General features: G+C 43.6%; 1 protein-coding gene across 5 annotated transcripts in view; it reads left to right on the top strand.

Annotated features, from left to right (window-relative positions):
- Window positions 1-27079, top strand: part of MAD1L1 (mitotic arrest deficient 1 like 1) — a 340910-nt gene that overhangs the window by 219642 nt on the left and 94189 nt on the right. For all 5 annotated transcript variants that reach the window (XM_085074561.1, XM_085074563.1, XM_085074564.1 and 2 more), the window contains one exon: window positions 338-545. In XM_085074561.1, the coding sequence (XP_084930687.1) occupies window positions 338-545 (208 nt within the window). The remainder of the gene's footprint in view (window positions 1-337; window positions 546-27079) is intronic.

Below are 27079 nucleotides of genomic sequence, written 5' to 3' on the forward strand. Positions count from 1 at the left end.
AAATTTAACTGTGGAACTATCAGCCAGGGAGCAAGTTCTGTTAAGTGGGGTGTTTCTGTGGGGTTTTTTTCTGGTTTGTTTTTGTTTGTTTGTTTGTTTGTTGTTTCTTTGCCTTGTTTCAGGTTGGCTTTTTTTTTAAAGATGGAGTACCAAGAGAAGGAGAAACACCTCTGGGTTTGGCTACTTTCAGCTGTTGGAATAAAACCTCATCACTGCATAAATGTCACCTTATTTCCTGCTGTAACATTTTTTGACTTCACACAGAGTGCTGCAGGTTGGGTGGACTTGGAGGTTGGATCAGTCTCTCAATGTGCTCCTGTTTTTTTCTGCCACCCAGGGCGACTATGACCCCAGCAGGACCAAAGTTCTCCATTTCAGCATGAACCCAATGAGTTTGGCCAAGCAGCAGTACAAGGAGGAGCAGCAGCAGCTGCAGGAGGAGTGTGAAAGGCTGAGGGAGCTCGTGAGGGTGCTGGAAGGAGGAGGCTCCATCTCTGGGAATCGGGAAGGAGTTGGGAGTTTCCAGTCCCCACAAGAAGTTGCAGGTAGGCTGCTGGCTGCTGGTCCTGGAGATGCATTTATTCATCCGTGTTGCCAGAGGAACTGACTGCAGAAGCAGATGGAGACATTGCAGACTGTGTGCTTGATGGAATGGTTATAGGGAAATGAAAGAAGCTGGGTTGGTGCAGGAGAGAGTGAATGTGTGGTGGTAATCCTGTGGCAGTATGGTAGAGGGTGGGTGGTAAGGCGAAATAATAATAATTCATATAATTTGCTCGTGATAAATGAAATACCAATACAACAGCCTTCATAGGCTGCTGCTGCAGACAGAGTGAAAGGAAATATTTTCTTCCTTTCAGGGCTGGTTTAGTCCTTGAGGTAGTACAGACAGCAGGAAATAACTTTCATAGCTGCAGGGAAGCAAGTGGTTGAAATCTTTTCAGACCTGGCTTAAAACAAATTAATATTGTTTATCAGTGTATATGTGCCCCATTAATCACAGCTACATTCAATACTCCAAGAAAGCAGAGTACATCTTTCACCGAGCTAAATACGTTTCAGAGAATCTGTGGCACTCCAGTACAGTCTGTCTTCCCTTCACATACCTGAGTGAGACTTTTTAGTACAGTAACCCCAAAAATCAGCACCTCCAGACATGCTATCAGAGTCTGTAAATCAAGGTCAGGTATCAGTAAAGCCTGATCCATCACCTGCAGCACTGTGAGGGACCAGGCAGAATCAAGTTGTGCTGAAGAGCCCAGGAGAAGTTACTGCTGTAACTCTCTCCTGCCCTCAAAACAATTTGTTAGAGAAGAGAAAAATAAAAGGTAACTGAAGGTCTGTGTGGAGTTAACCTGGTGTGTTCCAAGTGCATGTACATAGTCAGTGTCTGGAGGTCAGGATCCTCCTTCAGATGAGACTGAGAGAGCAGAGCTTTTCCCGAAGGTCACTAGTGCTGGAGACTTCAGACCCACAAAAGGGCAGAGCCCTGGTGTAAAGAAAATGCACAGAAGAAAACATCTTTCACTGTTATGAAACCAAAATTCTCAGCAAGTAGCCTGTCTGTTTTCCCATCGCTCAAACAATGGCACTTTATTACTGCAGAGAATGTGTTTGTTCCAGCACCTCATAGTGGATTATGGTACTATATAGTCTTAAAACTATGATGGTGAGAAGTGCAGATGGGGTGTTTTATAAAGTGAAGAGCTCACTGGATGTTTCAGGTAAGTGACAGTTCTGTCACTGCTGTTAGTGGCTGCTCTAACAGATGCATAAGCATGAAACACTTGGCAAACATTTTAAAAGACCATTGTCTCTAGGAGCTTCCACTCTCAGACCCCCACTGAGCAGTTCTTGGGGATAGTTCTTGCATTGCAATTGGAGTTTGAAATGCACTGCATTTCAGGGGTTTAAATTGCAGCAGATGCTGCTGCCCAGTGCCCTTGTGTGTCCTTCTGTCCCCAAGTGCCAGGCACATCTGATGCTGCAGGTCCAGGGGGCTGGCAGTGCCCAGGGAGGCTGCAGAGGTGAGGTCAGCCCCGTCTCTCTGTCACTGAGGAATGAACCTCTGGGGTATCATCAGCAGTAATTAGAGCATCTCTTCTGGGGGAATGTGTTCCTCACGTGTGTCTCCTGTGATGTGTAAGTCAGAATTATTATTCTGCTGCCTTTCCATGCAACTGCTTTTAGCTGTTTGTGAGGTGCCTCTGTGCTGGGATGTTACCAGGTTTGTCATTAGCTCAGAAGGGATGCATTTTTAAAGCTGTTTTCTCTTCTGCCTTTGATTCCAACAGGAAAACAAACAGCTCACTGGGTTTCGGGGTGTTTCCAGCCTCATGTATGTGATGCTTTTTTTTCACTTTTGCCCCAGTCCCAAGCTACATCATTCCTACTTCTGCTGACCAGCTCAGATGGAAGGGAGCATCAGGTGCAGAACTTACAAGGGTGGAAAGTACTTCAGTGTCATTTTCCACAGTCACATGAGGGCCCTTTGCATTCTTAGAGTGCCTATAAGTGCATCTGGAAGTGGTTCTTATACACAAAATGGGAAAAAGCTGTTGTTGAAGGATGGAGCAGTACTGTGGATGACTCCCTTTAAGGACAGGGTGAAGGTATAGGAAGCCAGGATATGTGGAAAGATCTTGGGCTTTTTTTCTTGTATTTCATGTGCTTGTGTGCATCACTGTCATGCACAGGGCAAATTGCCACAAAAACACCTAAACTCTCATTTCTGCTCTGGGAGCATTCAGCACCATGGTCAGAGCATGGGGACTGCAAATACTGGGATGTGACGAGATGATGCTGAGGGTGTCACAGTGCTGACCACAAGGTTACTGAGTTATTCTGAGTTGGCTTTAAATTAGCCAGGAGAATGCCAGATTTGGCCTTCTTGCTTGAGCAGGGAGAGCTCCTGGTGGGCTTGGGGACAGCTGATCAAGTGTTCTGTGCAAGCTGAATCCATTTCTGGGTTTGACTCCATCCTGCATCCGCAGTGTGGATACGGCAGCTGTTCAGCAGTGGCTTAACAACATGGATTCGCGTGGCCAGAAAACTCACACTGTCTCCCTCTGGATAAGACATGGAAGATCCAGCTTTTGCTGTTTTCTTAGCTCTGCCCACAGGAACAGCTGCCACATGCCTTCTGCTTCAGTGTATTTTCAAGGTGTGAAGTGGGGAGCGTGTGGCAGAAACTCCCTCTGCTCTGTTTGTCACTGTGCAATTGGCTGCCCCAGGGAGGGTGGTTTGTTGTGCACAATAAGGGAGAGGATTTCAGTGAGTTTTGTAAGGCTGTTTCTGTACAAAAATAACAGAATTGCAAGAATTGGAGTTTTTCTTGCACCCCTTTCTGTCAGCTTGCAATCCCCATCTGTCTGTTTATCCAGCTCGTTTGTGTGACACACGCAAGAGGCAAATTCAGTTCTCTGAGCTTTTGAGGTGGGAGATCCCTTGTGTCAGAGTAGAGTGAGATGAGGAGAGAACAAGTACAGAGTAGGAAAAGTGTGGATAAAAGCTGGGAGGACAACAAAGGTCATGTGTAAGTTTGCATTTTGCCTTTAGACAGATAGAGGTAAATGTAAGATTTTATTGTCCTGTTTTGCCATATAACCTGACTGGCTGCTTGGTGAGGTGAGGGATTTGGGTGGCCTCCAGCCAGCCAGGTTTGCTGTATTCAGCAAGCTTATGTGGTCTGCAACAGCTATGCTTGTGGTTCACAGAATTATAATTATACCAACCAAAAAAAGGCATTAAGGACAATGATGTTGATGGTTTTGATAATAATGTATTGGCCATTGTTAAATCCCTTCATTGGACTGGAGTGCAGCACATTTTTTCTGATCGTATTTCCGACTCCTGCGTAGGTAATAAGAAAATTATTACTGTGGACGTTAAAGCTCATTAAATGTGACTCTATTAAAAATCAAGGTTATGCTGGACTTTAAATCTCTTTGAGCATAACCGCTGGAGGCTGCAGCACAGGCTGGCAAATTGCCATGTGGTTCAGTGGTCCTTTCCTCTCATTTATGCCGTAATAGTCTCTGTTCAGAGGGGGACTTAAGGAGAGCTCTAACAGCATCCTGTCCTTTTCCAAAATCCAGATTTGCTGGTGTGGTGCTAACAGGGCAGGGCTATGGCTGCTGCACTCGGGGTGTGGGCTGGAGCTCTGTGGGTGTCGTGTTCCTCTGCTGGGCTGTGTAAGAGCAAGGGGCACTGAGGTCAGACAGCCAGCTGGGGAGAGCCTCTGAGCCCTCCTGCCTTGGAACAGGGATGCAGATTGTGACAGCTCTGGAGAGGTGGTGCAGGGCATCACTGCAGATTTCAAATCTGTTCCAGTTCTGCATTTCCCTTTCCCGTGCTCTTCACACCTTCCCCCCACTGCCCCCTCTGTATTTCAGTGTGCATCTTCTACTTTTTTTCTTCCATCTCCATAGCTTTCCCTGTGTTTTTTTCTGTTTCTCTCCAGGTCATTGCTGTTTAGATCTTCCTTTTATTTTTTTGTCTTGTGGGGTCCTGGTGAACCTCTTCATTTCTGGCACTGCTAGAGATGGATTTGGGTCTTAGTTGCAAGCAAATATGTTGGTGGCAGTGAATGGAGAGCTGACAGAAGTAATAACTTGTAGCAAAGCATAGGTAGAAATGAGAGAAAATACTTCAGGTGCTCCTTATCTCCATTTGTGTTCTTATCTTAAAGGTATTGTATCTGAAGGTAGGAATGGGTGACCCATGGAAGCTGGTTCCTGACTAAAAGAATGCAGTAATGCGAATTTTCCACGAGCTCTCATGATTTATTGCTATCCCGTAGCTACTCTGGAGTGTTCCCTTCTTCATGCAGCTTCTCCCTGTGAGAAAGAGGAAAAGTGCTTTTAATATTCTTTCTGGTGAGAGAGAGGCTGGCACCCCTACCAGGAAGGAAGATGGGGAAATCAACTCTGATTTCAACCATCTGTGGAGAACTTTGGAACTATTTTCCTGAGCATAATCCCACCAAAAAGGATAGCTGTTCATCTGTTTCAGTGGTTTCAGTGTCCTTTTCCCCTTGTTAGGGAAAAAGTAGGAAAAGGGGAGGTGCTTGATGAAGGACTGGGGAATCTCACTCTGAGGCAGGTGTTTGGCCCTAGCAGAGATGCTACAGCTGGCATTCAGCAGGGGCTGTCCCCAGCATCATGGCCATGCCAGGCCCTTGTAAAATGTATTTAATTGAATTTAAATTGGGTAATGAATTAATATTAAAATAATCTAATCTTGTTGAAGTGACAAGCCAGAGTCGGTAAAATTTGTCACTGTCCCAGTGTGCTTGTGCTTCTGATGAATGTGTTTTTGAGTACAGAAGGTGACAAAAAAAGAGCAGATGGAGTTTAGAAGTTGCCATTCTCCATCCACAGTTGGCTGAGCTGTTGGTGCTTGGAAGCCTTGGTGCTTCCTACCATCTGTGTAGGGAATCCACACATGATGAGGGCTGCACCTGTGAATGAGACCTGAGTCCACCTGATGGAGGATTTTTCCGTGACCTCAGTTGCTGGTGGGTGCACATGTGGAAGTGCAGCCTCCCTGCCACACTTTGTGCTGGTGGCTCCCAGCAATTCTCTGGTCAGATGGGGTTGGGCCAGGTGAGTGCACAGAGGACAGCTCTCCTTCAGTCTCATCTTGCCTTGTGTGAAGCACAGGAAAGATTCATTAGGTGACCCTTCTCTCACTCATGTTTAACCTGCCAGTTTCCCTTCACTTTGTACTGAAGGAATTGCCTTTGTTCTAAAGAGACACAAAGGTCCAGGGCATTTGCTGCCTTCAAATGTTAAGGGACTTCAGCTAAAAGCAGGATGTTAGCCTTTGTGCCCTGCCTGTATCTCAGTAAATTGCTTTCTGCATATCCCAATTTCATCTGAAGTTAATAAAGAGCTTGACTTTGCCTCTGGTGCTTTGCTGTGCGCTGATGAAGGTCTGTCCTCTTTCACTCCAGACATGGCCACATATCCTTGATGGGGGAAGAAATCATCCCTGCATCCGAGATGTTGCACAGCTGCAGTGTGCAAACCACAAAAGTGTGGAAAGGGAAATGCTCAGCACAAGGGATGAGTGGTTTTAGCAGCAGTCCTGACTCACTGGGAGCTGCCTGCCCTCCCCTGCTGACTCCACAGCCCAGGAGCAGTGCCTCTGTGGGGCAATCCCTCTAGCTCTCAGCTAATTCTCATTGTTATTGTTTTTATGGTGCTACTTTCTCTTCTGCAAGACATTTAGACCAGTCTGGGACCTGAATAGTATATTAAGACTGGGAATAAGGTGATAGTTTAAATAGAGCTTACTTTGATTCCCTTCCTTATTATTCACATCCTTTTGTCCCAGCCCAGCACTAGAGATAGCCAGGTGGTGCTGCTAAATATACCTGTTATCCTAAATAACTTTAGCAGAGCTGTGATCTCCTGGACCTCATATTGACAGGGTTACACTGGTTGGGGGCAGAGTCCCTAAATGGTGTCAGTGGATTTGGGCAGTGTAGCCATAAGGGGAAAATACCTTGAAGCTTTTGTGTGTTCTGATTCAGCAGCAGTGGCTTTGATGGTAAATGTTCTGCACTACTGAAGGCAGTGCAGGCACCTCTAAAGAACCAGGTGTCCTGGCTTGAATGAAAGTCCAGTACCTCAAGAGGGCTGAAAGAAATGTTCCCCAGTTTAAAAAAAATATAGCTTTAATCCTATTTAATATTCATCATCCAGAAAGATTCCCAAGGTTGGTTTTTTTTCGGAGATAATACAGATATGAATTCAAGCAGCTCTGAGGATATTGCAAACAGTGTGCCCTGCCTGTGGCAAGATGCCATGAGTCTGTTGAACAAGCAGAGAGTCACCCCGAGCTCGGTGTAAGCTGTGCTGCCAGCAGGCCAAAGGTTGCTGACCGAACAAACCCCCAAGGATGCCTGAAGCCTGCAGCTTCTTGTGAAACTGGGATGGGAGCTGCCACTGAGACATTGCTGGAACTTTCAGCCTCTGTTGCTGTCCAGGGAGCCTGAGGTTTGTAATAAATTCTGTAGTGTAGTTCTGTTGTAGCTAGCGAATGTGTAAAACTTGGTGTCAGTCAAAGGTTACTATCCAGACTATACTTAGCCTTCACAAAGAGCAGAAAAGCTGCAGGATTTCTTCCTGCCCTCCTTTTCTACCAATTTCACATGTGAAGTTCTTGGAGAACTCAATATTTCTGTTTTTCTAAGAGGCAGCCTGTGAACCTACATAATACTTCCATACAGCTCCAGCAAGTCCTACAAGGGTTTTTTTAAAGCATCTCCCACCCTCTTGCTAGGCACTGTGTAGAAATGGATTACAAGATATTTAGCAGGAGCCTTGTTCCAGAAAAAATAAAGCCATTTTTGCAAAGGAAAAGATAATAAAATAAACTGTGAGAGAGATAGAAATTGAAAAGAAAATAAAAATGTATATGTGATGAAGGGAACCAAATTTAAACACAACTGCAACAAAATCTGCAATAGTTTCTGTAGCAGTGTGAGGAAGGAGACTCCCAAGGGAAGATTCCCTGGGCCTATTGATCCTGCCTTGGATCTGGATGTGATGGAAATGAGTAGCACTGCAAGAAAACACAGCTGAGGAGAAGGCTGCTGGTTTCCTGGGGAAATGCATTTTCCTTACTCAGTACTGACACAGTAAAGGTGTGGTGTTACAGCTGGGGAGGAAGAGGCTGCCTTTGCTGAGGTGGGTGGGAAGGTTAGAGGTAGCTAAAGTCATTACAGATGAGCAGAGAGCAAGGTTAGAGGTGATTTCTGGGAGCAGAGAAATCAAGAGAAAATGTGTAGAGAAACCTGGGCTGGCAGGGAACATTCTGTCTCCTTCCGGGTCACTCTGTTACATGGCTGTGAAGGAAAAGCTGGTGATAGAAACAGAATTTCTAAGCCTGATTACTTGGGATTCCAGTTCCCAGTCCATCAGGAGCTGAGTGAAATACAAAGTGACCATGTGGAAGAGTTGTTCTCACTACCAGAAGTAACCCCCAGAAGTAGCTGTGCTCCTTCATTTCTGCTCAGGGGATGTTCAGAGCCTTTGCAACGAGAAAATTCAACAAGCTGCAGAAGAATCCAAAACCTTTCTCTCTGTGTTTTAACTCCTTCCCACCCCTACAGTCCTTATAAAACACCATCAAATTTGTACTGTACAGAAACTGCCCCATGAAAGGTAACACCCTTCATGGCCACAGTTCTTCTAATCCCTCTGGTTCTTCACTATCCCCCTGTGCTGATGATTTCTTTATCAACCACAGACAAGCCAACAACCTGTTGAGCTTTACTGTTGGTCAACTTTGGCACTTGTGTTTTCCTGCTTGGATATTTGTGTCAAGCTGTCATTGCTTGGCTGTGACCTCCTTGGAGTGACAGCTGGGATGCTCCTGCTAGATCCCTCCAGTCCTGAAGGGAAGGAAATGCAGCATTATCTGCAGCTGCCCTTTGGCTCCTGCGGGGCTGTGCTGTTAGCTGCCTCTGACAGCACTTTGCATCATGGAGCAGCTTTTGATTAGGCCTGATGTGCCACAAGGCCCCTGGATGTACACAATTGAAAATGCTCTTTCATTCATCAGCAGGATTGAGAAGAAAGGCTTGTGCTGATGTCTCAAATTCAGGCCGACATGATTTCCCTGACATCAGAAAAAACCAGCCTGCCAGCGTGGTGGAGCGCTCCGGCAGCGGAGAGCCTCAGATCTCTGCTCTGCATCTTGTCAATGCATTGTTTCTCCTGGGAATTAAAGCCTGATGCCTCTGTGAGCCACTAGAGTGGTAGGAATCCAGTGGAGGAACTTGGCAAGGGGTGTCAAGGATAGTGGGAAGTCTTAAAAAGCCTTGTGCTGGCAAGGTGAACGTCCCCTTGGTTGGGGTTTTTTGGATTCAGGAAAAATTACAGAAATGGGAAAATACTGAACTTCATACTATCCAAGATGGTTTTCCTGTTGTGATCAGGTCATAATAGGGGAAAAAAATTACTGAATTTGCTGGTTTTCTCTGGAGTTTTCATATCAATTTGCAGGTGAGTATATATGGCCAGGAGCTGAAATCTGACTGTCTTCACAGGATAAATCAAGGCTCCTTAACACTGAATCCCAAATGAGGTAGGGGGAATGTGTGGAGACCGAGAAATAAAGTGTATCTCCTTGTTTCACATTTTAAAGGGGCAACATGCAGCTAAAGTTTGAAAGCCAAAGGATAACTTTTGTCATGGACTGTTTTTCTGGTTCATCTCCGTGTCTGAGGGAAGCTGTTTTTTCTGGGAAAAATACTGTTTTGCAGTTGAATTCCCAGCTTTTCTTTTCACTTATGCTGATCATTTAGGAGCTGTAAATGAAGTAAAATAAGGTTCAATATTTTAGAGCGACGGCTGTATTTAAGGAGTTTATGTTTGATGAGTAAGTTGATGACATTGCATTATGTGAATTTGATGTGCAAAGTTGTCACTAGAGTGTAAACATAGTGACAGCAGGACCAGCAATTCCCAGCCTAATCAAGTAAGCAGAGTCACACATTCTTTGAGCTATAGCGTAATAGAGGCTGATTTACATATTAAAATGAGAGAAGCGACACAGAGCCAACAATTAAGTTGATATTTTAATTGCCTAAAAGTCAGGAAATTCAAAGTTATGTTGCCTGCATCAGTTAATTTGTCACCCACATCTATTTGTGGTATTTTCAATGACTTTATTTGGTACAAAACTAATGTGGATTTAAATGCATTTAATGTTAGCTGTGGATGAAAGGGGAGCTTTGGATTTACTGGGTTAGAAAGCAGACTAAGAGAACTGAGGATTTCTTGCTCTCTTTAAAAGTAGTACAAACAAATTCCAGGTAATTTCTTTCTTAATATTCTAGTAGACATGGTGGGAGGGAGGGAGAAAGAGCTATATTCAAATGCAAGGAAAAAAATTCCCATTGATCTCAATAGACCTTGAATTGTATCCTTAACTTCTTGTTTTCTTTGTAAGGAATAAGCTTTATTTAATTGCAAATTCGCACAAATGCACTAGTAGCACTAAGAATTACATCAATATATGGATTCTGTCCTTGATGTTTATGCTAGTTTCACAGGGCTGATCTTGCATTCAGATAAGCTCACAGTATACAGCTCCCTTATCTCCCCATGCTGATGTTCTGATATATGAATGCTTGTTCCCTGTGCTCACAAAAAGCTATTCACATGCCGAGTCTGACGATTTTTTTTATAATCCTTCTTTGAATTAGACTACAAAAAGAATGTGTTTGAAAAGGTTAACTAATGGATACATTTTTCTCCCTGATGAGGAAAAGAAAAATGGTGAAGTGCTGAAAAATGGTCAAGCAGAGTTTTGATCAGGCTTTTCTAATCAAATACATTCTAGTGGTGAACAAGTAGGAGAAACGCTAATCCATAGTGGATTTATTTGGAATGGAGAACATCTATTTGGAAAGCAATCAGCATACAAAAGCAGACACTTGTAATTACTTTGCTGTCTTAATCATGGCACTGACATCAGTACCATGATGTGGTAGCATTGTGAAATCCTTTAGAATGTGGTGCTGACATAAGGATGTCAGCAGGAAGGGAGAAAAGCCTGTCTTAGCATCTTCACCCCTATCGACCTGGCTTGCTAACATCCTGGTGTTAGGCTAGTAAGGAGATGCAGTGCTCTCTGTGCTGCTGGCTGTGCTCTGTGCACCTCGTGCTGCTGGGATGGTTTCATGCCAGGGAGGCAAAGGCATCTTTAAATCATAGCAAGTCCTAAAACACAGGAAAGTCATGTCTGTCCATCAGGGATTTCTGAGCATCTGGGAGCAGTCCATTCTTTAGAGTAAACCGAAGCTACCTGGTGTGGTCTGTGTGTCACAGCACTGATGCATCTTCCCTCACTATTGCAGTGTTTCCATGTTTTCTCCATTTCAGTGCCAGCTTGTCTGGCATCTGTACTCAGAGAGGAGCGAGTCAATCCAGCTCCATTAGGCAACAGAATATTCATCCTTACGTACAACCAGCTCCAGCTCAATGGATGACAATCAGACAGATGAAAAGCTGAAGATGAAATCAGATTCACAAATTGCCTTTTCACTCTCTGGCTCTCTGAGGGTGTTTTCTGTCTCTGTTGAATAGAAGACTCTCTATGGGTCCTGGTGGAGGACTGTGGCATGGTGGGTTGTTGGGCAGGTATGCAATGTTGTAAAGTTACCTTCTGCCATGATCAGACACCATCATAGGTGTGCAGCAAAAGTACCTAAATTAAATAGATCAGAGGCTTCTGTAAGGAAGGGCCGGAGGCAGCAGCAGCGGCACCACCTTCGCTGGAGACTGCGGATGTGTCATCAGAAATCTCTCTGCTGGTGGCATCAAAGCGACCGTGCAGATCTGAGAGATTCAGCAAAGCCTCTCTGAATAGGCTGGTAATGACGCCGGCGTGTGATTCCCCTTTTAGACTGCCATGCTGCGATGCCTTCCCCGAAACGAGGCAGGATTTAGGCGAGGGGAAGCTTCTGTCTCGTTTTAGAAAAGCGATAAAAATAAATCCCGAGTTAGAGCCGGCGATGCTCAAGCCGCGTAGCAGATGTGGGCTAAAGGCGTTCCCATCGTCAGCCACCATGGGAAGGAACTCCAGGTCAGGTTGTTTCCACGATGAGTCCCTTCCTCACTACGTGGGCAGGGTGCTGATGCCTTTGCAAGCTCCCTGCAGAACATGTTTGGACTCCCGTGGTGCTACAAGGAGTAGCTGAGATTACTCTTAGCTTCCATTTCAAAGCACTTCTTTCTGCTATAGGATCCTTCTCTTTACAATGAAAAACCCCAGGAAGGAGGAGGGGAGCATTACCCTGTGCTTCTGTTCCAGAGTCCCTAGGAAGTTTTTGGTGGAGAGAGAAATTTTAAGCAGAATGTTCCCACATATGCAAAGGCTTAATTTGCAAGGTGATGTCCTAAGCCAAGTGGAGAGGCTGCTTGCAGCACTTGGGAACAGATTTAAAGCTAATGGCATCTTAGTTACGCCTCAGGTAGCTCAGAGTCCTCAGCTGCTAACCCCAACAGAAATAAATAAGGATAAAAATTAGAATGAGGCATATCACACCTCCTGCAGCATTTTAAACACTGCTGCTCTCCTCTGTCAAAGCTGGAGTGAGCCAGGCTCTTCCATACAACCAGGGCAAATAAGCAATTAGCAAGAGGTACAGAAATAGTGTTTAGGAAGGTATAAAGTTGCTCTGAGAGCTATTAAACACCTCTCCTTGTTTTGCTCATTGTTTAGAGTGGGATTGTTTGACACTTAACAAAAGCTGACTAATTCTTTGTTTTTTCCTTTTAATGATCGGAATTCAGGGGAGGGCTGACTGTGACAGGTGGGAGAAAGAATTGGCATCCAAGTGAAGCCCTTCTTAATTAGAAAGCCCCTTGGATGATTTAGTTTGCAGTGATCTGAGTGCTGGCTGCTTTGAATGTGCCAGCAGCACTGACCAGCAGGATGCAGTCCTGTTCTGCAGGTTCTGGTTTGCTCTTCAGGCATCAAGAGGTGAAGCTGCTCCAACAAGGAGAGTCTGTGATGAGGGAAATTGTAACCAAAGCCAGCCGTGCTCATGACTTCACCATCTGCTGGGAAGGCTCTCCCTTGGATGCCAGCACTGGTGGGAGCAGGCTTAATGATGATAATATTTTCCACTTCTGTAGCCCCCTCTGTCCAAAGGTGTCTGAGTATGCCAGAGATACTAATTAAGCATCCATAGGAGGTAGGCAGGATTCTCCACACAAGCTTTTTTTGATTCCAGAGTCAAAAAAGGTTGTGGCACTAATCTTTGGGCAGCAATTCCTTCCATTAGGCAGATCTAGAAGAACTAAAAACCTTTCATACTGTTGTTAGTTCAAATCAAAACCATAGTAGAAAAGCAGTCTGGCTCATATTAACCTGCTGGACTGAGCTGATGCTCCTGAGAGGTCTTGATGGAGGAGCAGCTGGGTCTCCTGTAGCTGATTCAGAGTTTCTTGTAGCATGAGACTTGGAGTAGGTCTTAAACTTGTGTCCAATCCTTAATATATACCCTTCTGATGAAACTGTGCTCTTAAGATCTGATGGAAATCTCAGTGCAGTGCCGTACATGAGAAAAATCATGGAATCATATTCTAGTTTGGGTTGGAAGAGACCCTTCAAGGTCATCTAGCCCAATCCCCTGCAGTGAGTAGGGACATCTCCAACTAGGTCAGGTTGCTCAGAGCCCTGTCCAGCCTGACCTTGAAGGCTCCCCTTCACCACCTCTATGGGCAAATTGTGCCATTGTTTCACCATCCTCGTTGTAATAAACTTCTTCCTTGTATCTAGGCTGAATTGACTCTTTTAGTTTAAAACCAGTACCTCCTGTCCTACTGCAGTAGGTCCTGCTAAAAAGTCTGTCCATGTGTTTCTTATTAACTCCCTGTAAGAAGTGAAAGGCAGTAGTAAGATCTCCCTGGAGCTTTATTTGAGATAACTCAATCTTTCTTTTTCATGACCTGCATTTCCACAGACTTCAGGAAATACATGAATAACACTGAATGGTCCCTCAGGAAGGAGTAAGCACGTGAAAAAGGGAAAAATTTGACCACAAATGTTTAATGCATGATGCCAACACTCACGGTCCTGGATTTAAATGTTCCCATGCAGTTCATTTAACATGCTCTCCAGTCTGGTAGAGTTGTCACAATGAAGCTTTTCCTTCCCCTGAGTGCAAGGTATAAAATGAAATCTCCTGATTAAGAGCAAAGATACACCTACTATCCACCATCTCTTAAGAGGAAAAATACAGTTATCAAGTTGGTGTGTAAGTGTATTTGAGGCTATTAAAGACAGTTATCCTCAGAGATTTATATGTAACAGGTTAGAACGGGGGAGGGTGGGGGAACAAACCCTTGCTGTGTTTAATTATTGCTGGGTGCTGCATGCACTTTTCTCCATTATTTACTTAATCTTAAATGCCAGATGCTAAAGGGCACCAGCATCAATTAACTGCTTAATTAGACTTGCAAAGAAATCATGTAATTTAGTTATAGGCAAATAAAAAACCCAAAACTCGCACAGAACAGAAGCTCAGGGCTCTCTTTGCAATCATTTTTAAAGCTCCCTGCATACATTGTTTGCTTTCATTGCTCACTGGAAACTCTTTGGAGCACTCTGTGTGCCTCTTGCCCTGTAGGGAGCCAAATGTCTGGATGCAGCATCTCTTGTTCATTCTGAGTGGATTTAGCCACAGCTTGCTTTGTTGCTTTCCAAGTTCCTTTAATAGAGGTTTGGATGGACTCCTGTGGTGCCTCATCCTGATCCAGAGCAGAACCTCTCCTTTTCTGTGCTCTGCATCCCCTCTGGTGTTTGCTCCAGGTGCCCAGTCAGGGGAAAACCATGTGCTCCCCATTCCTCCTAGGAAGACTTCTATGGAAAACACATTTTTTGTGGTTTGCAATGTATTTTAGTATTCTAGCATGCAGCCAAAAAGCACCCTAACCTTAGGAAAAAAGTTCTGCTTGCCTTGCCACAAAATGTAATAGGAAGCCAGATACTTTTATTCCATTAGTTCCCACTTTTATGAATAAGAGTGTTCCTAGGAGTGGAATGCATTTTAGCAAGGCCTACAGCTCTGTCTGAGTCCTTATGTTGCAAATTGCTGTAAGAGGGTAATAATAATGCCTTGGGCTTGGGTATAAGTAAAGTTTTCCTTCTGAGACCTGCTGCTGCCCCGGTGACTCTGGTGCCACTGTTGTCACTTTGGTATCAGCAGCACTGTCACTGCACTGCCTCTGCAGCATCCTGTTTCACAACTTCTGTTTCTTTCTTAGTGCCTGCATGTTGGAAGCTGCTGACATATTTTTTCTCAAATGTCCTGAAACCTTTCAGAAAGCAAGGTGGTGTTCAGCTTTTGAGAGCTTTGTTCTCTCTCTGTGCCTGAGCTGTCTCAACACTGCTCTTTTCCTTTCTGAAAATGAGACCCAGCCCTTTTGCAGAGTTCCTTATTTCTTCAAAGCACTGTATAAACATTATCTAATTAAGTATATATAACATGCCCTAAAGTATGGTAAGGGAAAAACTGCAGCACAGCACTGAAATTTCCAGCCACTTGATCCAGTGTAAAATCTGATTGAATCACTAATTATTTTTCAAAATGCTGTGCCTAATGACATGTATCAAGACAGGGAGATCAGAGCTGCAGCCAGAAGCATTGGGAGCCAAGGAGATTAGGGCTGTCAGGTAAGTTCTGTATTAGTTCTGGAGGTGGTTTGGATCTGCACACTGAGGTAATAAACAAAACAACAACAAAAAAAAGAGTTGCTGCAGCATTCGGATCTTTCCTGTTTTGATATATATAATCAGCACTACATTTCCTGTTGAAATGTTCATTAAAATTGCAGCCCCTGTGATTATGCAGCTGCCTAATTCAAATCAATGGGGCTCCTGAAACAATTTTGGATATTTTTAAATACTGCTGTAGAACTTCCTTGTTTACAATGTTATGATTAAGTGACTTTTTTTTTCTAACTCATCTAAAGCATTAATAAAAATCTCTTTAGGTTTTCTCTGAATTTTCTTGCTTGTTGTTTTTTGTGGGTTTTTTTTGTTTTTTGTTGTTTTTTTTTAAATCTGAGCAGCTGCAAGTAATGCAAACCTTGCTTTATGGCTTTATCTTTTACTTCTTAGTGCAGAATGTCTTTTTGGATTGATAACTAAATCAGAAGCCCAATTACACAAATTCTTTGTAATTCCTAGTAAGCCATAACTGACTTTTTTTTTGTTTTGAAATCCAAATAAGTAAAATTAACAGAGCAGCAGAATAAACCTCACTGAGAGTCCTGTGGATGGTGAGAGGGAGTGAACAAGTGGCTGTGTGGTACTTGGTTGCTGGCTGGGGTTAAATCATGACAGTCATGCTGGGCTTCCAGCTCACCAGCTCCTGAAGCAACTGTTGATAATGCTGCCAAGAAGATTATAATGTCCACAGGGTCAAGTACTTCAATAGGTCTCATGCTGAAAGGGAGGTAATTCCAGTTTTACTGGAAAGATGCATTCAAGGTAATTTCAGCTCGGGAAATTCTGCCTTGGAATGCTTCAGAGTGATGCCAGGGCTCTTGTCAGTTTGCTTAAATGGCATTGGGTTTATTAGCTTTTCACTTTTCTAATACCTTCAATCCCTTTTACTGTTTGTTACTGAAGCCTTGGCACAACTCTGATGTGTTTAAGTTGCAGACATTACAGGAAAATACCTAAATCAAAACATTGTGGGAGAGAGACAGCATGAACAAGCAGATGTTTACAGTCTCTGACTTCTGTGGTTGAGGAAAAGCAAACACATTTCTATAAAAACTGAATGTGGTAAAAGCATTTTAGTTGCCTGTAGTTACATGCTTCACCTGCTTGCAAAGGTATTTTTCTAGTTGTCTTTTGCTGTTATTACCTCTCTCCAGCTGCACTTATTAACTCCTTTGTTTAACTCCACATGGTTATGGCCCCACTGGGGCTGCAGGAGCAGGGGAAGAGGCAGAGCTGGCACAGCTCAGGGTTGGATCTTGGTCACATCATCCGTTGCTGAACACATCTGCTCAAGCTGGTGCTGCCAGGTCAGGCGTCAGGGTGGCCAGATGTGAACCACTGCAGATGTTTTGGCATCACAGTGGGGATGGGTCCAGATGGTCTGAAACCAACCTGCCAACGCTGCTGCCACTGTTCATCCCTGATCACAACAAGGGGGGTGATGCTGTGGAAACTGTGCAGGTGAAAATTGGTCAGTGCTGGCTGGCAGTTGCCAACTGTATTGTTACTGGGTGGAGAAATGCATGAAGATTTTAAATGAACCCTTGTTTTGTGGTGCTGGAGAAATAGGATGCAGCCTGTAGGATTGAGGAGTGAGAGTTGTTATTTAGTATCATCCTTTGTGTCCTCTTGGTATTCAGAACCTATTCACCTATTGAATTCACCTATTGAAAGTTGGGAGTAAATGCTTTGGATGCAGACATGGGAAGTGAATGAGATGGAAGAGGACAGGAGAGACCAAAGCTTTTTCTTCTTTTAACAGAGAATAGATTGAATGTGATTTGGCCACTGCACCTTAATGGCTAATCCCCACTCTGAGCCTCAGATGAAAAGAAGAAATCTATAAGGCTAGAGATAATGCAGGAGGATTTTTGCAGACTTTTCTCAGATGTAAAGTGAGCTACTGAATAGCACAGCCTTTAAGGGTAACTTTTTCTTCGAGCACAGAGCTAATTCACTGATTTAGCCAAGTTGGGTAAATCTGTTTCTCGGTGTTTGCACATCCCACGCACACAGACCTTTTGTGTGTACCATTTGTTCCCTTCCTCACTTGTTCCTCAACATATACTATTCCTAAGCCTCTCTGTCCTGCTTTGGCAGTGATGTTCATGCCAGCAGCATGATCTCCATGGCACTTTGTGTCATTGACCTCAGTGGGAATAGTCCACAGCAGCAGCAATGAGTAAAATGTTCTCTAAACCTAGACCTGAAGTGGCTCCTTTTTGGAGGCTGCAGTGCAAGAGATCAGGATTCTCTGTGCACTTACTCCCTGGTGTGGATCATTGGAAACCAAGAGTCAAGGTTATCTCAGTGCTTTTTTTCTATACCAAAATAATCTTTTCGGTGACTAAGCACGGGAGATCTCAGTTTTTTGACTGAACTTGTTCCAAGCAGGCTAGTCCTGCACTAAGCCAGTGTTTGGTGCAGAGTTCTCAGGAGTCAGAGAGATGGAAGAGTTCAAGCAATGTCAAGAAGCAAGAGGATCTCCCAAACACATAGGGCAGGGGGAATTCAGGATGCAGTTGGAAAAGACAAATAGTGATATCCTGGAGCAGGCTGTTCTTTGAGCCTGCTACCACAGTTGGTGTGGTGGAGCTTGCTGCAGTGAGCGTGTTGGCCTCTTGAGATTCCCAAAGTGCTCTGTAAACTTCACAGCAAGAGGAAATCTGCCCAGGGATTGCTTCATCCACCACTAACATGCATCCATGGCTAGTGTGAAGTACAGCAATTGCTTAGTGCCACACAGGAACTGTCCTGATGGCAGAAAGTGAGAAGTGTCTTTTTAACGTGAAAGCAGAGGAGGCAGAATGTGGTTACCAAATGGCATTTGTACAGGACTGATGCCACAGTCCTGGGTCGTGCCCTTGGCCCCAAATAAAAATGCTCTGCCAGGAAAATGTTTTACCTCTTCTGTAACATTCCAGGTCTGAGTTTCTTATCTTCTCTGAAAAATGGTATATCCAGAGCTCAGTGTGCTCCCTGCCATAACCTTTAGCTCATTACTGATTCAGGGAGAGAGTGCCAGCTATTGAATCACAGGGCTGGGACCCAGCTAAAGGTCGGGATTGGGTCTACGTACATGAAAGCAAGCACAACCTCTTCTTTCCAAATGCACTAATATGTGGAAATGTAAAAGTTCTCGCCTGTGAATTCTGCAGCGCTCACGTCGGGCTTGGAAGCAAACAGACAGGTAGGAAAAGGCAGCTTCCCAGCTGGGGAGAATCACATCAAGGGACTGATGGAGTTAGGAGATGTGGGCTCAGGCGTACAGCCATTGTTATTCTCCAGGATGGAAGAAAATGTGTTTCAGCCAGCAAATGCAGACAGCACCTGGAAGCAATTTGAAAAGCCAGGCTAACTCCCATGGCTTGCTGGCCTCCAAGATAACACTTTTTCCTCTATCCTGTATCCCATTGCAAAGGTTTCCTGCTGCTGTATTTTCCAGCTCATTCTTAGTTTCCACAGTCTCTCTGCCTCCAGCAGCTTTTGAGCTAACTTTGCACTTAAAACTTCTTGCCTTTTGTAGTTTTGAGTTGTGTGATAGAGGATTGAATGCCTCGCATCTGTAGGGAAAGACATTCTCTCCTTCAAGACATCCATGGACTTATGTAGCTCTGCTGCATGTTAAATTGAAGAATTTTGCCTCTGTTATTTGGGATTTCTCAGTTGTTAAAACATTTCAGTGCCTGTCATTAGCAAAGGGACATTAGGCTGACAGAACCAGTTTTCCAATCTCCCACATTTACTCACCTGCATCAGTTCTGCTGAGCTTAATTTTCATTGTAATCCACTGGGTCACCTGTGCTCCATCAGACTGTTCTCTCTGAGGTTTTGTTTCATTAGAACTTTATTACGGAGCTAATTTTATTTTTTTAAAGCCATCAAATTCAAGGCTGAGCTGTGAATTTTCCTGTTAAACAGGAAGATATCTCAGGTCTGTGCTGTGATTCAGCAGATTCTGTGTTCTCAGGGCTGTCACCAGATCCATGCTGTCGAATTAAGTAGTATCCTTGACTTTCTTTTCCTTAGCTCCTCTCTCTGTAAAATGGAGACAGTGCTAATCTCTCATTTGTGTAACTCCATAAGGTTTGTCCAGCACTTCAAAGATGCCAAAGACAATAAAACTGCCAAGCCTCCTTTCACTAACAGCATTGATGATTTACACCCAAAATGCTCATTTTTGTGCTAAAACAAGATCACCTGAAAGATACTGCGGTTGGAACCAACCCAAGGCAGGGGGAGGAGGAAACCATCTGTTACACAACAGCAGAAATGGTTCAGGGCATTCGCCTGGGAAGCTCTGGGTGACGAGTTTGGAATATGAAGGCTTATTTATATGGATGGAGCTAATTTTCTCTAAGTTATTCATTTTTCACTTAGGGAATTACCTAATCTTACAAGAGACTCTAGGAGGAAAGATTCATTTATTCTCTGGCTCATTCAGCCCCAGGCAAGCCTGAAGATGCTCTGCCTCTTCCAGTTCTGCTTTTTTGACTGATTCTATTAATGGGGCTTAAAGATTTTCTTCTTCTGGATAAAAAGGGTTAATCTTTCTCGTTCCCACTCACCCCTCTCCTCCTCTTTTTCTGGAGAGTTCTTTTTTTGGCGGCTCTGGCTGTTTCTATCATCTTCTCCCCCTAATCTGCCACTATCTGAAGAATTCATTACATTTCAAATCAGAGGCCTTGCTGCATACATTAGCAGGTTTTAATAGACTTGCCACGACTCAAAAAGGAGGAAAAAAAGAGAGAAGATTTAAAACTCTTGTCTTGCCGAAAGCAGACAGATTGACTCAAAAATGACTCAGTCAATAAAAGATGAGTTTTGAAAAGGCTTCCCTCCGCTCAAAGGGAGCTCGTATTCCAGCGAATTAGGTTTTTCTAAGCCCACTGTCAGAAATTAATAATACATACGGCATGTAAAATGGATTTAGCCCTCTACAGCCTTATACAAACATATCTTTGACTTGCTAAATGTGACACGACTACCAGGATTTTCCAGCCTTTATCCCAGGAGTTTGTCATCTCTCCAGAATGGTGACCTCGGTGGAATTTTTAAGCATATTAAAAAAAAATTTGCTAAATGAGATTTTAATTAAGAATATGTTTCTACTTCCCTCACCCTTTTTCTCCACCCAAACCCCTGCTGTCAGAGCATTTTATTATTATTTGCAGTCAAAATTATGCCGAAAGCTCTGGTTTAAACTCTCAAGCTATCAAGTCTCTTTGCTTGACTCTTTCAGTAGCCTTCCTTTGAAGAAAGATGCTGAGCCTTCTGCAGAATCTTTCATTTGGGTGTGTTTTTTTCTGCTGCCACAAAAAGGCTTGTAGACCAATCAAATACATCTTTCTTGGGAAAAAAAGGAAGGGCTTCTGTCTTAGTGGGTCTATCCACAAGTATTCTTGTGTGATTTGAGTTCTTCCCAGATGGTCCTGCTCACCTTCCTTGAGGTCACTCAAACACACAGGTGTGAAATCACTCACCACTGCTGTTTGTTCTTCCATCACACTCCCTCAGCTGATGAGAACTAAAAATTGTATTAATTTTATCCTTGTTGATGGTTTGGCTAGGTTCAAAGTGGTCTTGTTGAAAGCACAGAAGGTGTTTTCAGCAGGTAGGTCCATACAGCCTTTTGGGTGGCTGTGGGCTGACTGCATTTATCCATCTCTGCTCTCATTCTTCCAAATCCCACTATTTAATTATTTTAAATTTTTTTGTTAATTAGCAGAGTGCTTGACTCAGTCTTGAAATCTGTTCTGCATTCTCTCTCTGAACATCTTTTTCCTTCACTTTTTTAATCACTTATTGTGGATTACCCTTTAAGCTAACTTTGCAAAGTCACTGCATGTCCTTATCTCCTCACTGATCTATTCTGTCCTCAGCTGTGTTATTCCACATATTGGCTGTCTGCCTGTGGAATGTCCTGTGTGGATGTGTGGCAGCAACATGATGTCTGACACTGAGCAATATCTACTACATGATGCAGAGAAACTTTTAAAAACGTCAGTGAAGAAATGAACACACTAAAGTGCTCCATTTTGGACCATTATGGGCTCTATGGATATTGCTCAGGCTTGAAACAAGCAGAGCTCATAATTTTTTTAATATGTTTACAGGTTCTGTGAAAAGTCTTGAGCTTAGAGTTGTTGACAATATGCCCCCAAAAGTGCAGCAGTATGTGTTCTTCTTTCCCACCATTGCAAACAGGAGACTTGCTCAGATTTTCTTGTGCTTTTTGGCTCCAAAGAGGAGATTTCTAATCGTGGGTGTTGATGTTTAGAAGAATTTCCTTCAAAGTAACAAGAAGCATTTTTCACAGAGCTGAAGGTAATGAGCTGGTTCAGCACTACCAAAAGCATTTCACTGGGTAAGAGATTTCCACTTTTATCTCCAAGGTCAGACTTGGTTTTTTGTTGTTGTTGGTTTGGTTTTTAGTTTTTTTTAATATAAATTTGAGATCCCAAGGTCCTCAAAGGACACCCAGTAGGAACATCACTTTCTCCAGTACCAATTTCTCTGAAGAAATTTGTGTGATCCAATCTCTTGGTCTTTCTTGCACAGGCAGGGATTCTACTTACTCAATACTGTTAAGAGCCATGAGTAATTGCTTCCTGGGAATTCCACAGGACTTCTGCTCTTTGCCCCACTTCATTCATGAGCCTCAGCCAAGCAAATGCTGGATCTTGGGTTGTATTATAAGATATAACCAGGAGTTATACAACAATCCCAGAAAGAGAACACTTGTCTGCCTTGTGTTTGTCTAGTCCTCAGTGTTCAAAATTCTTGGAAAAGCCAAACATACAAGACCTGGAACTCAGCTGGATTTCTGCAGCTGGAACTGGTGCTGGAGTCATTCTTCCTCAGGGTCTTCTATTATAACATACCAAGTTCCTTCCCAGGATGAGTCTCCAAAGTTAAAGTCCTGTTATTTCACATCCTAAATAATTAGGAGCTTCTAGTTCTCTTTTGAAGATGTGCTCCTGATGTTGGTGTAGAGATGAACAAAATTGAAGGGAACAAGCATGACTTTACCTCTAGTTTTGCATTTGTTTACAATTCAGTTCATTTTTAAAATCTGTTCCATGTCCTCTTGAGTTGAGAAAATAATTTTCCCAGTGAATATTAGGTCTCTTGAGCTTCCAGCTGCTATGCTGGGACATAGCCACCCAGTAATCTCCTTGGGAATAATTGCTGGTGTCTTTTCAGATAATTCTTGTGAAAGGTGACAAACTGCTCTCCACAGTGAGATGTTAATAACACAGAGATGCCCTTTGTTTGAAAGCTGGTGCAGAAATTACCCCATGCAGTTGTTGGAAAGTCAGGCTTGTGAGGGTAAGAAGTGAGGAATGGATCCATTCATTTGCATATAATTCCAGGCCTTTTGTGTCATTTTTTGTGTGAACCATACAATTTCCGTGGCAGTGGGGAATGTGTGCTCACAATACAAAAGGACAGAACATGGGCTCACTCTCAGCAGGAATCAGGGTTAAAGAGATGTCATCTACTAAAAAAGGAGGAAAACATAGTCTGCAGGAACTGCCTCAAGAGAAACAGCCTTGGGTAATTAATGAATCCAAGTTATTAGACCAGCTCAGGGCAGACCATGCATCTTGATGTCCCCTCTGAGTAGGCATCAAAAAAAGGAGGAAATTGTGTCCTTCCAGGGGTGTATTGAGCTGAACTTTCCCTGCATCTGCCCCAAATCACAACTAAGACTTATTGCATATTTTTCTTGCAGTCAGGGGCTGCTCAAGTGTCCTTTTACCATCCAGATCCACCGCAGCTCTCTGAGGTGGACATCATTCTCTGTGGCGTTGAAATTAAACTCTTAAAGACTCTTCAGACTGCAGTTGACTGGCATGTTCCCAGTGTAAGTTTCTCAGCTTTTTCATAAAGAGATGATGGTTTTTTTTGAAAACAAATGGTATGGGTATCTCTGTTCTCTTGTGATTTAGAGTCAGGTCCATAAATACTTGTTTTACCTTTTTTGTTCTTTGTTCTCTCTTTTTAGGTAGATAGAAGGTCTGTCTGAGTAGGCAGTCAGTCCCAATGATGAACTTTACAATTAAAACCTTAGTGCCCATCTTCCAAATTTCTAATAAAATTGCATGAATATTTAATACCCAATTATTAAATATTTAAAAATTGAAAACGGAACTGGCTTGGAATTTAGCACGTGATGAATAATTCAGGATCAGGAGAGAAGAACTTGGCATTTGGGCTGAGACAGATGTTACCTTTCCTGTCTCCCTGCCCAGAGATGATTTTGGTATCCTCCAGCCTTGGCATAGTTTGTGGGCATTGCTTGGAGACATCAAGCCTTTACCTCCTGCCCAAGAGTACCAGCCCAAGGTTAAGGGAAATAACCCTCCCTTATCCATAACAACATTTCAGACTCCTGCAATGGAAGTAAAAGCTCCAGAGGCTGGAATAACATGATTGAAAGCCTGGTTATCCAGGAGATGGCTCTGTTTCCAAACATCTTTCATGCTCCAGGGAAATAAGTTTGCTTGTCTTCACATCTGTGTCACAATCCTGCAGTTCTGTTGTTGGAAAGCACTTTTCCCCCTCTTGTTCCACTGCTGCTCCGCGCTGAACCAGCGTTCGTTCCGCTCCAGCACGAGCATCTTTAAAGGATTGTTTTCATAAAGTGGACACCAGGAAATGAAGTAGAACATGAAAAATACACCAATAAAAACAGGGCAGAACCTGCTATCCCATGAGAGGAGGTCTGGGGCACTCGGAAGAGTGCTCAGAGGAAATAATCCGATGTGATTCTTGAGCAGAGTAAGTGCCTTTGGGTCTTGCTGCAGGAACACAAAGAGCAGGGAGAAGGGTTTGGGAAGGGTTTGACTTGTTGGCATCCAGAGAGCTTTCAGGCCAAGAGCAATACGTTTGCAGAGCCAGCACTTCAAAACACTATTAAGGGGATAAACAGAGGGGAAAAAAGGATTGAATAGAAGGAGCGAGTGGAGGCTTTTTAGAACTTAATTTCCTTTGGAACAAAAGCCCTAAAACAAACTCCACAATTTTCTGCCATGAACAACACAAATAAGGTGGCGTGCTGCAGAGCCTTGCCTTTCTCTGTGGTAGTGCCTTTGTGTTCTCCTCCCAGCTGGCTGAAGCCTGTGCATTTTCCTGGCTGTGCCCCACAGGCTGCACTCAGCAGAGCCATTGGCTGACCTTTCTGAGCCACCCCACCTCAGGGACAGGGCTGTGTCACAAAAAAGGGAGTTCTGGAGAGGGGAATGGGGTTATAATGACTGTGAAGAAGTCATTATATGGGTAGAAGGGCTTGCTGGCAGCCATGCTTCCAAATAGTTGGGGAGTCTGCAGGGTTTAGAGTTTGGTCTGTGCGTCCCAAATCAGAATGAAGGGGTGCCTGTATGATGCCCTGACTCATCTCAGCATTTGTCTTACACCACAGAGTTATTTGATAGTGACTTTAGAAATGGGAGGAACCTCTTGAGGCATTTATTAGTTTTATGTTTAGATCTGTTTGCCTGCAAAGCTGCAAAATCTTTGCATCGTGAGCACAGACTTCGCAGTACAGGGGACTGAGGGAGACGAGAAACTGTAAGTAACATCATCTTGGACACTACCACTGAGTCAAAATAGCATTTCCTCGAGTCTCAGCATCAGAACTTGAGTATAGAAAGTTCCTTGAGTAAGAGCAGAATGGCTTTGCTCCTGGGAAGGCTTGAAATCATCTCTTGCCAGCAGTGGAAAACTCCCGTTCACAGCTTCGGTGAACATCATCAGCTAATAAACTGTGAAGCACTCTCTAATGCATGATTGAATATTGTCCACCCTGTGCTGTGAATGACTAAAACTCCTGCAAAAAGTCTTCGCTGTGAGAAGACTCCAGCTATTTCTGGAGCAGTTTTTCTGCATTTGGTTTAGTAGCAGATGTTGGGTGCTGTTTCAGAGGTTTAAATGCATCCAGTGTTTTGAGGTAGTAGTGATGTGCCAATGGAAACAAAGTAATGGGCAGAGTGCAGGGGAGGTGATAGGGGATTAATTCATCTATTAGATGCTTCTGTAGACCACCCTGTGTAATTAACAATGCATATTATATATGTTAATTATATAGTTCTTAGGATTAATTCTCTCATTAAACACTTGAGTGGTTTCAAACCACTCTTTTTTCTTGGAAGCAACTAAGTGGAGAAGTGATTCTCCTTCATCTGACGGGTGATACAAGTTATGCCCCTGTTTTTTTGCTACCTGACTTCCCTGAACTACAGCTCATGAAAAGTCCCACTGACTTATTTTTTTAACTCCAAAATAGATTACCTGGAAAACATATAGGCTGGAAGACTTATGCCTGATATTTGCTGGCTAGTTCTAGAAGCAGAAGTTAAGTACTTTCCTGTAAACTGAAGTGTCACAGTGTATTTGTGTTTTTAGGGTGAGGCTATTTTTTGCATCTGAAGTTAATGACTTGCTCCAGCTCTGGCTGACATCACTTTGTTCTGAGAAGTGCTGTTGGGCTATAATTGCCATATGGAAGGGAAATATGGCTGGAAGACTTTAATTATTGTTTGGGAGGTGGGGGGAGATGTCTTCCTGCTTGGGTCACAATTTATGACCAGAGTGACAACCCTAATTTCCAAACTGTTTGTGCCACATCATGCTAATTGATGGAGTCCATCTTGGGCAATAAATAGTTCTCCTGAGGTTAATTTATCCTGTGTCTGGGGTGTGTGTTTCCGTCCCCACTGAGTCCTGTATTGCTGCAAGCAGGCTGTTCACTTCATTTAAGCCACAGATTTTAGAGGTACCCAGGGTCTCTTTACACATCACTGTGCTGCCTCCACTGAGAGCAGCTGCAGGGGTGGCTGAGGAGCTGAGCTGAGCTTCCAAAAGCTCGCTAGTTTGCTGCCTTCCCTCACTCCAAACAGCTCTGCCAACAAGGAGAATGACAGAGAAAGCTCCAAGCAGTGCCCACGCTGGGATTTCCTAGGGGAGACTTTTGCTCAATGGTGTTTATTGGGCAGCTTTAGGTGTGCTTCTGAGTTTTGCAACTTTGTGTTATAATCTCAGCGTTATCAAAAGGAGAAAAGATGTCCTTGATCCTGATGGTCTGTGTGTTTAAGTACTGCAAGAGAGTTCATGCTTTTCTACAACTTCCTCTCTCCCCTCCTCAGTGTCCTGCTGCTCTCACCTTACCCTTCCAGTGTCCCCTGCTCTCTTCTGCAAGTTATCTGAGGATAATTAATTATGGACTTCTTTCCAGGAAATGGTACCTTTGTAAGGCACATGGGTTGTCTGAAATGAGACCTTCAGCCCCATTCTCTTCAGTGAAGAGAAACATCTGGGAAATTTTTTTTTTTATGGAGAGTTCTTGGGCAGTGCAATAGCTGCAGCTACTCATGGTGGTGGAGACCTTTACTTGTGCTGTGCTGCCTTTGAAAACTCTGCCCAGAGCTGCTGGAAGGGCAAGCTGGTGGCTGGAGGAGGGGGCTGGGAGGTGCATTGAACCATATGGTACATACACAGTTTAAAAATAAACCAATGTTGACTGATCAAATAAATACCACTTAGGTTTCAAATTGAACAGCCAGTGCAGTCTGTTGAATATAAAACTGTTTTTACCTTCAAGAAAAGTTATAATTCATGGCTGTAATGTCACAAATTTCAAGTTTTGCAGAGAGCAGTGTGAGGCTGCCAGACTGTAAGGTCGAGCAGGGGTGGTGTGGGGCTGCATGGTCCCACTCCCCCAGGGCATAAAACACGCCTATAAAATCTAGCAAAGCGAATTTTATTTCTCAAAAGCAATGGTCGTAAACTTGCCTACATCAGAAAATGTTCAGCTCTT

The sequence above is a fragment of the Lichenostomus cassidix genome, chromosome 14, assembly GCF_008360975.1.
Source record: "Lichenostomus cassidix isolate B80296 chromosome 14, HeHo_3.0, whole genome shotgun sequence".
Taxonomy (NCBI): Eukaryota; Metazoa; Chordata; class Aves; order Passeriformes; family Meliphagidae; genus Lichenostomus; species Lichenostomus cassidix.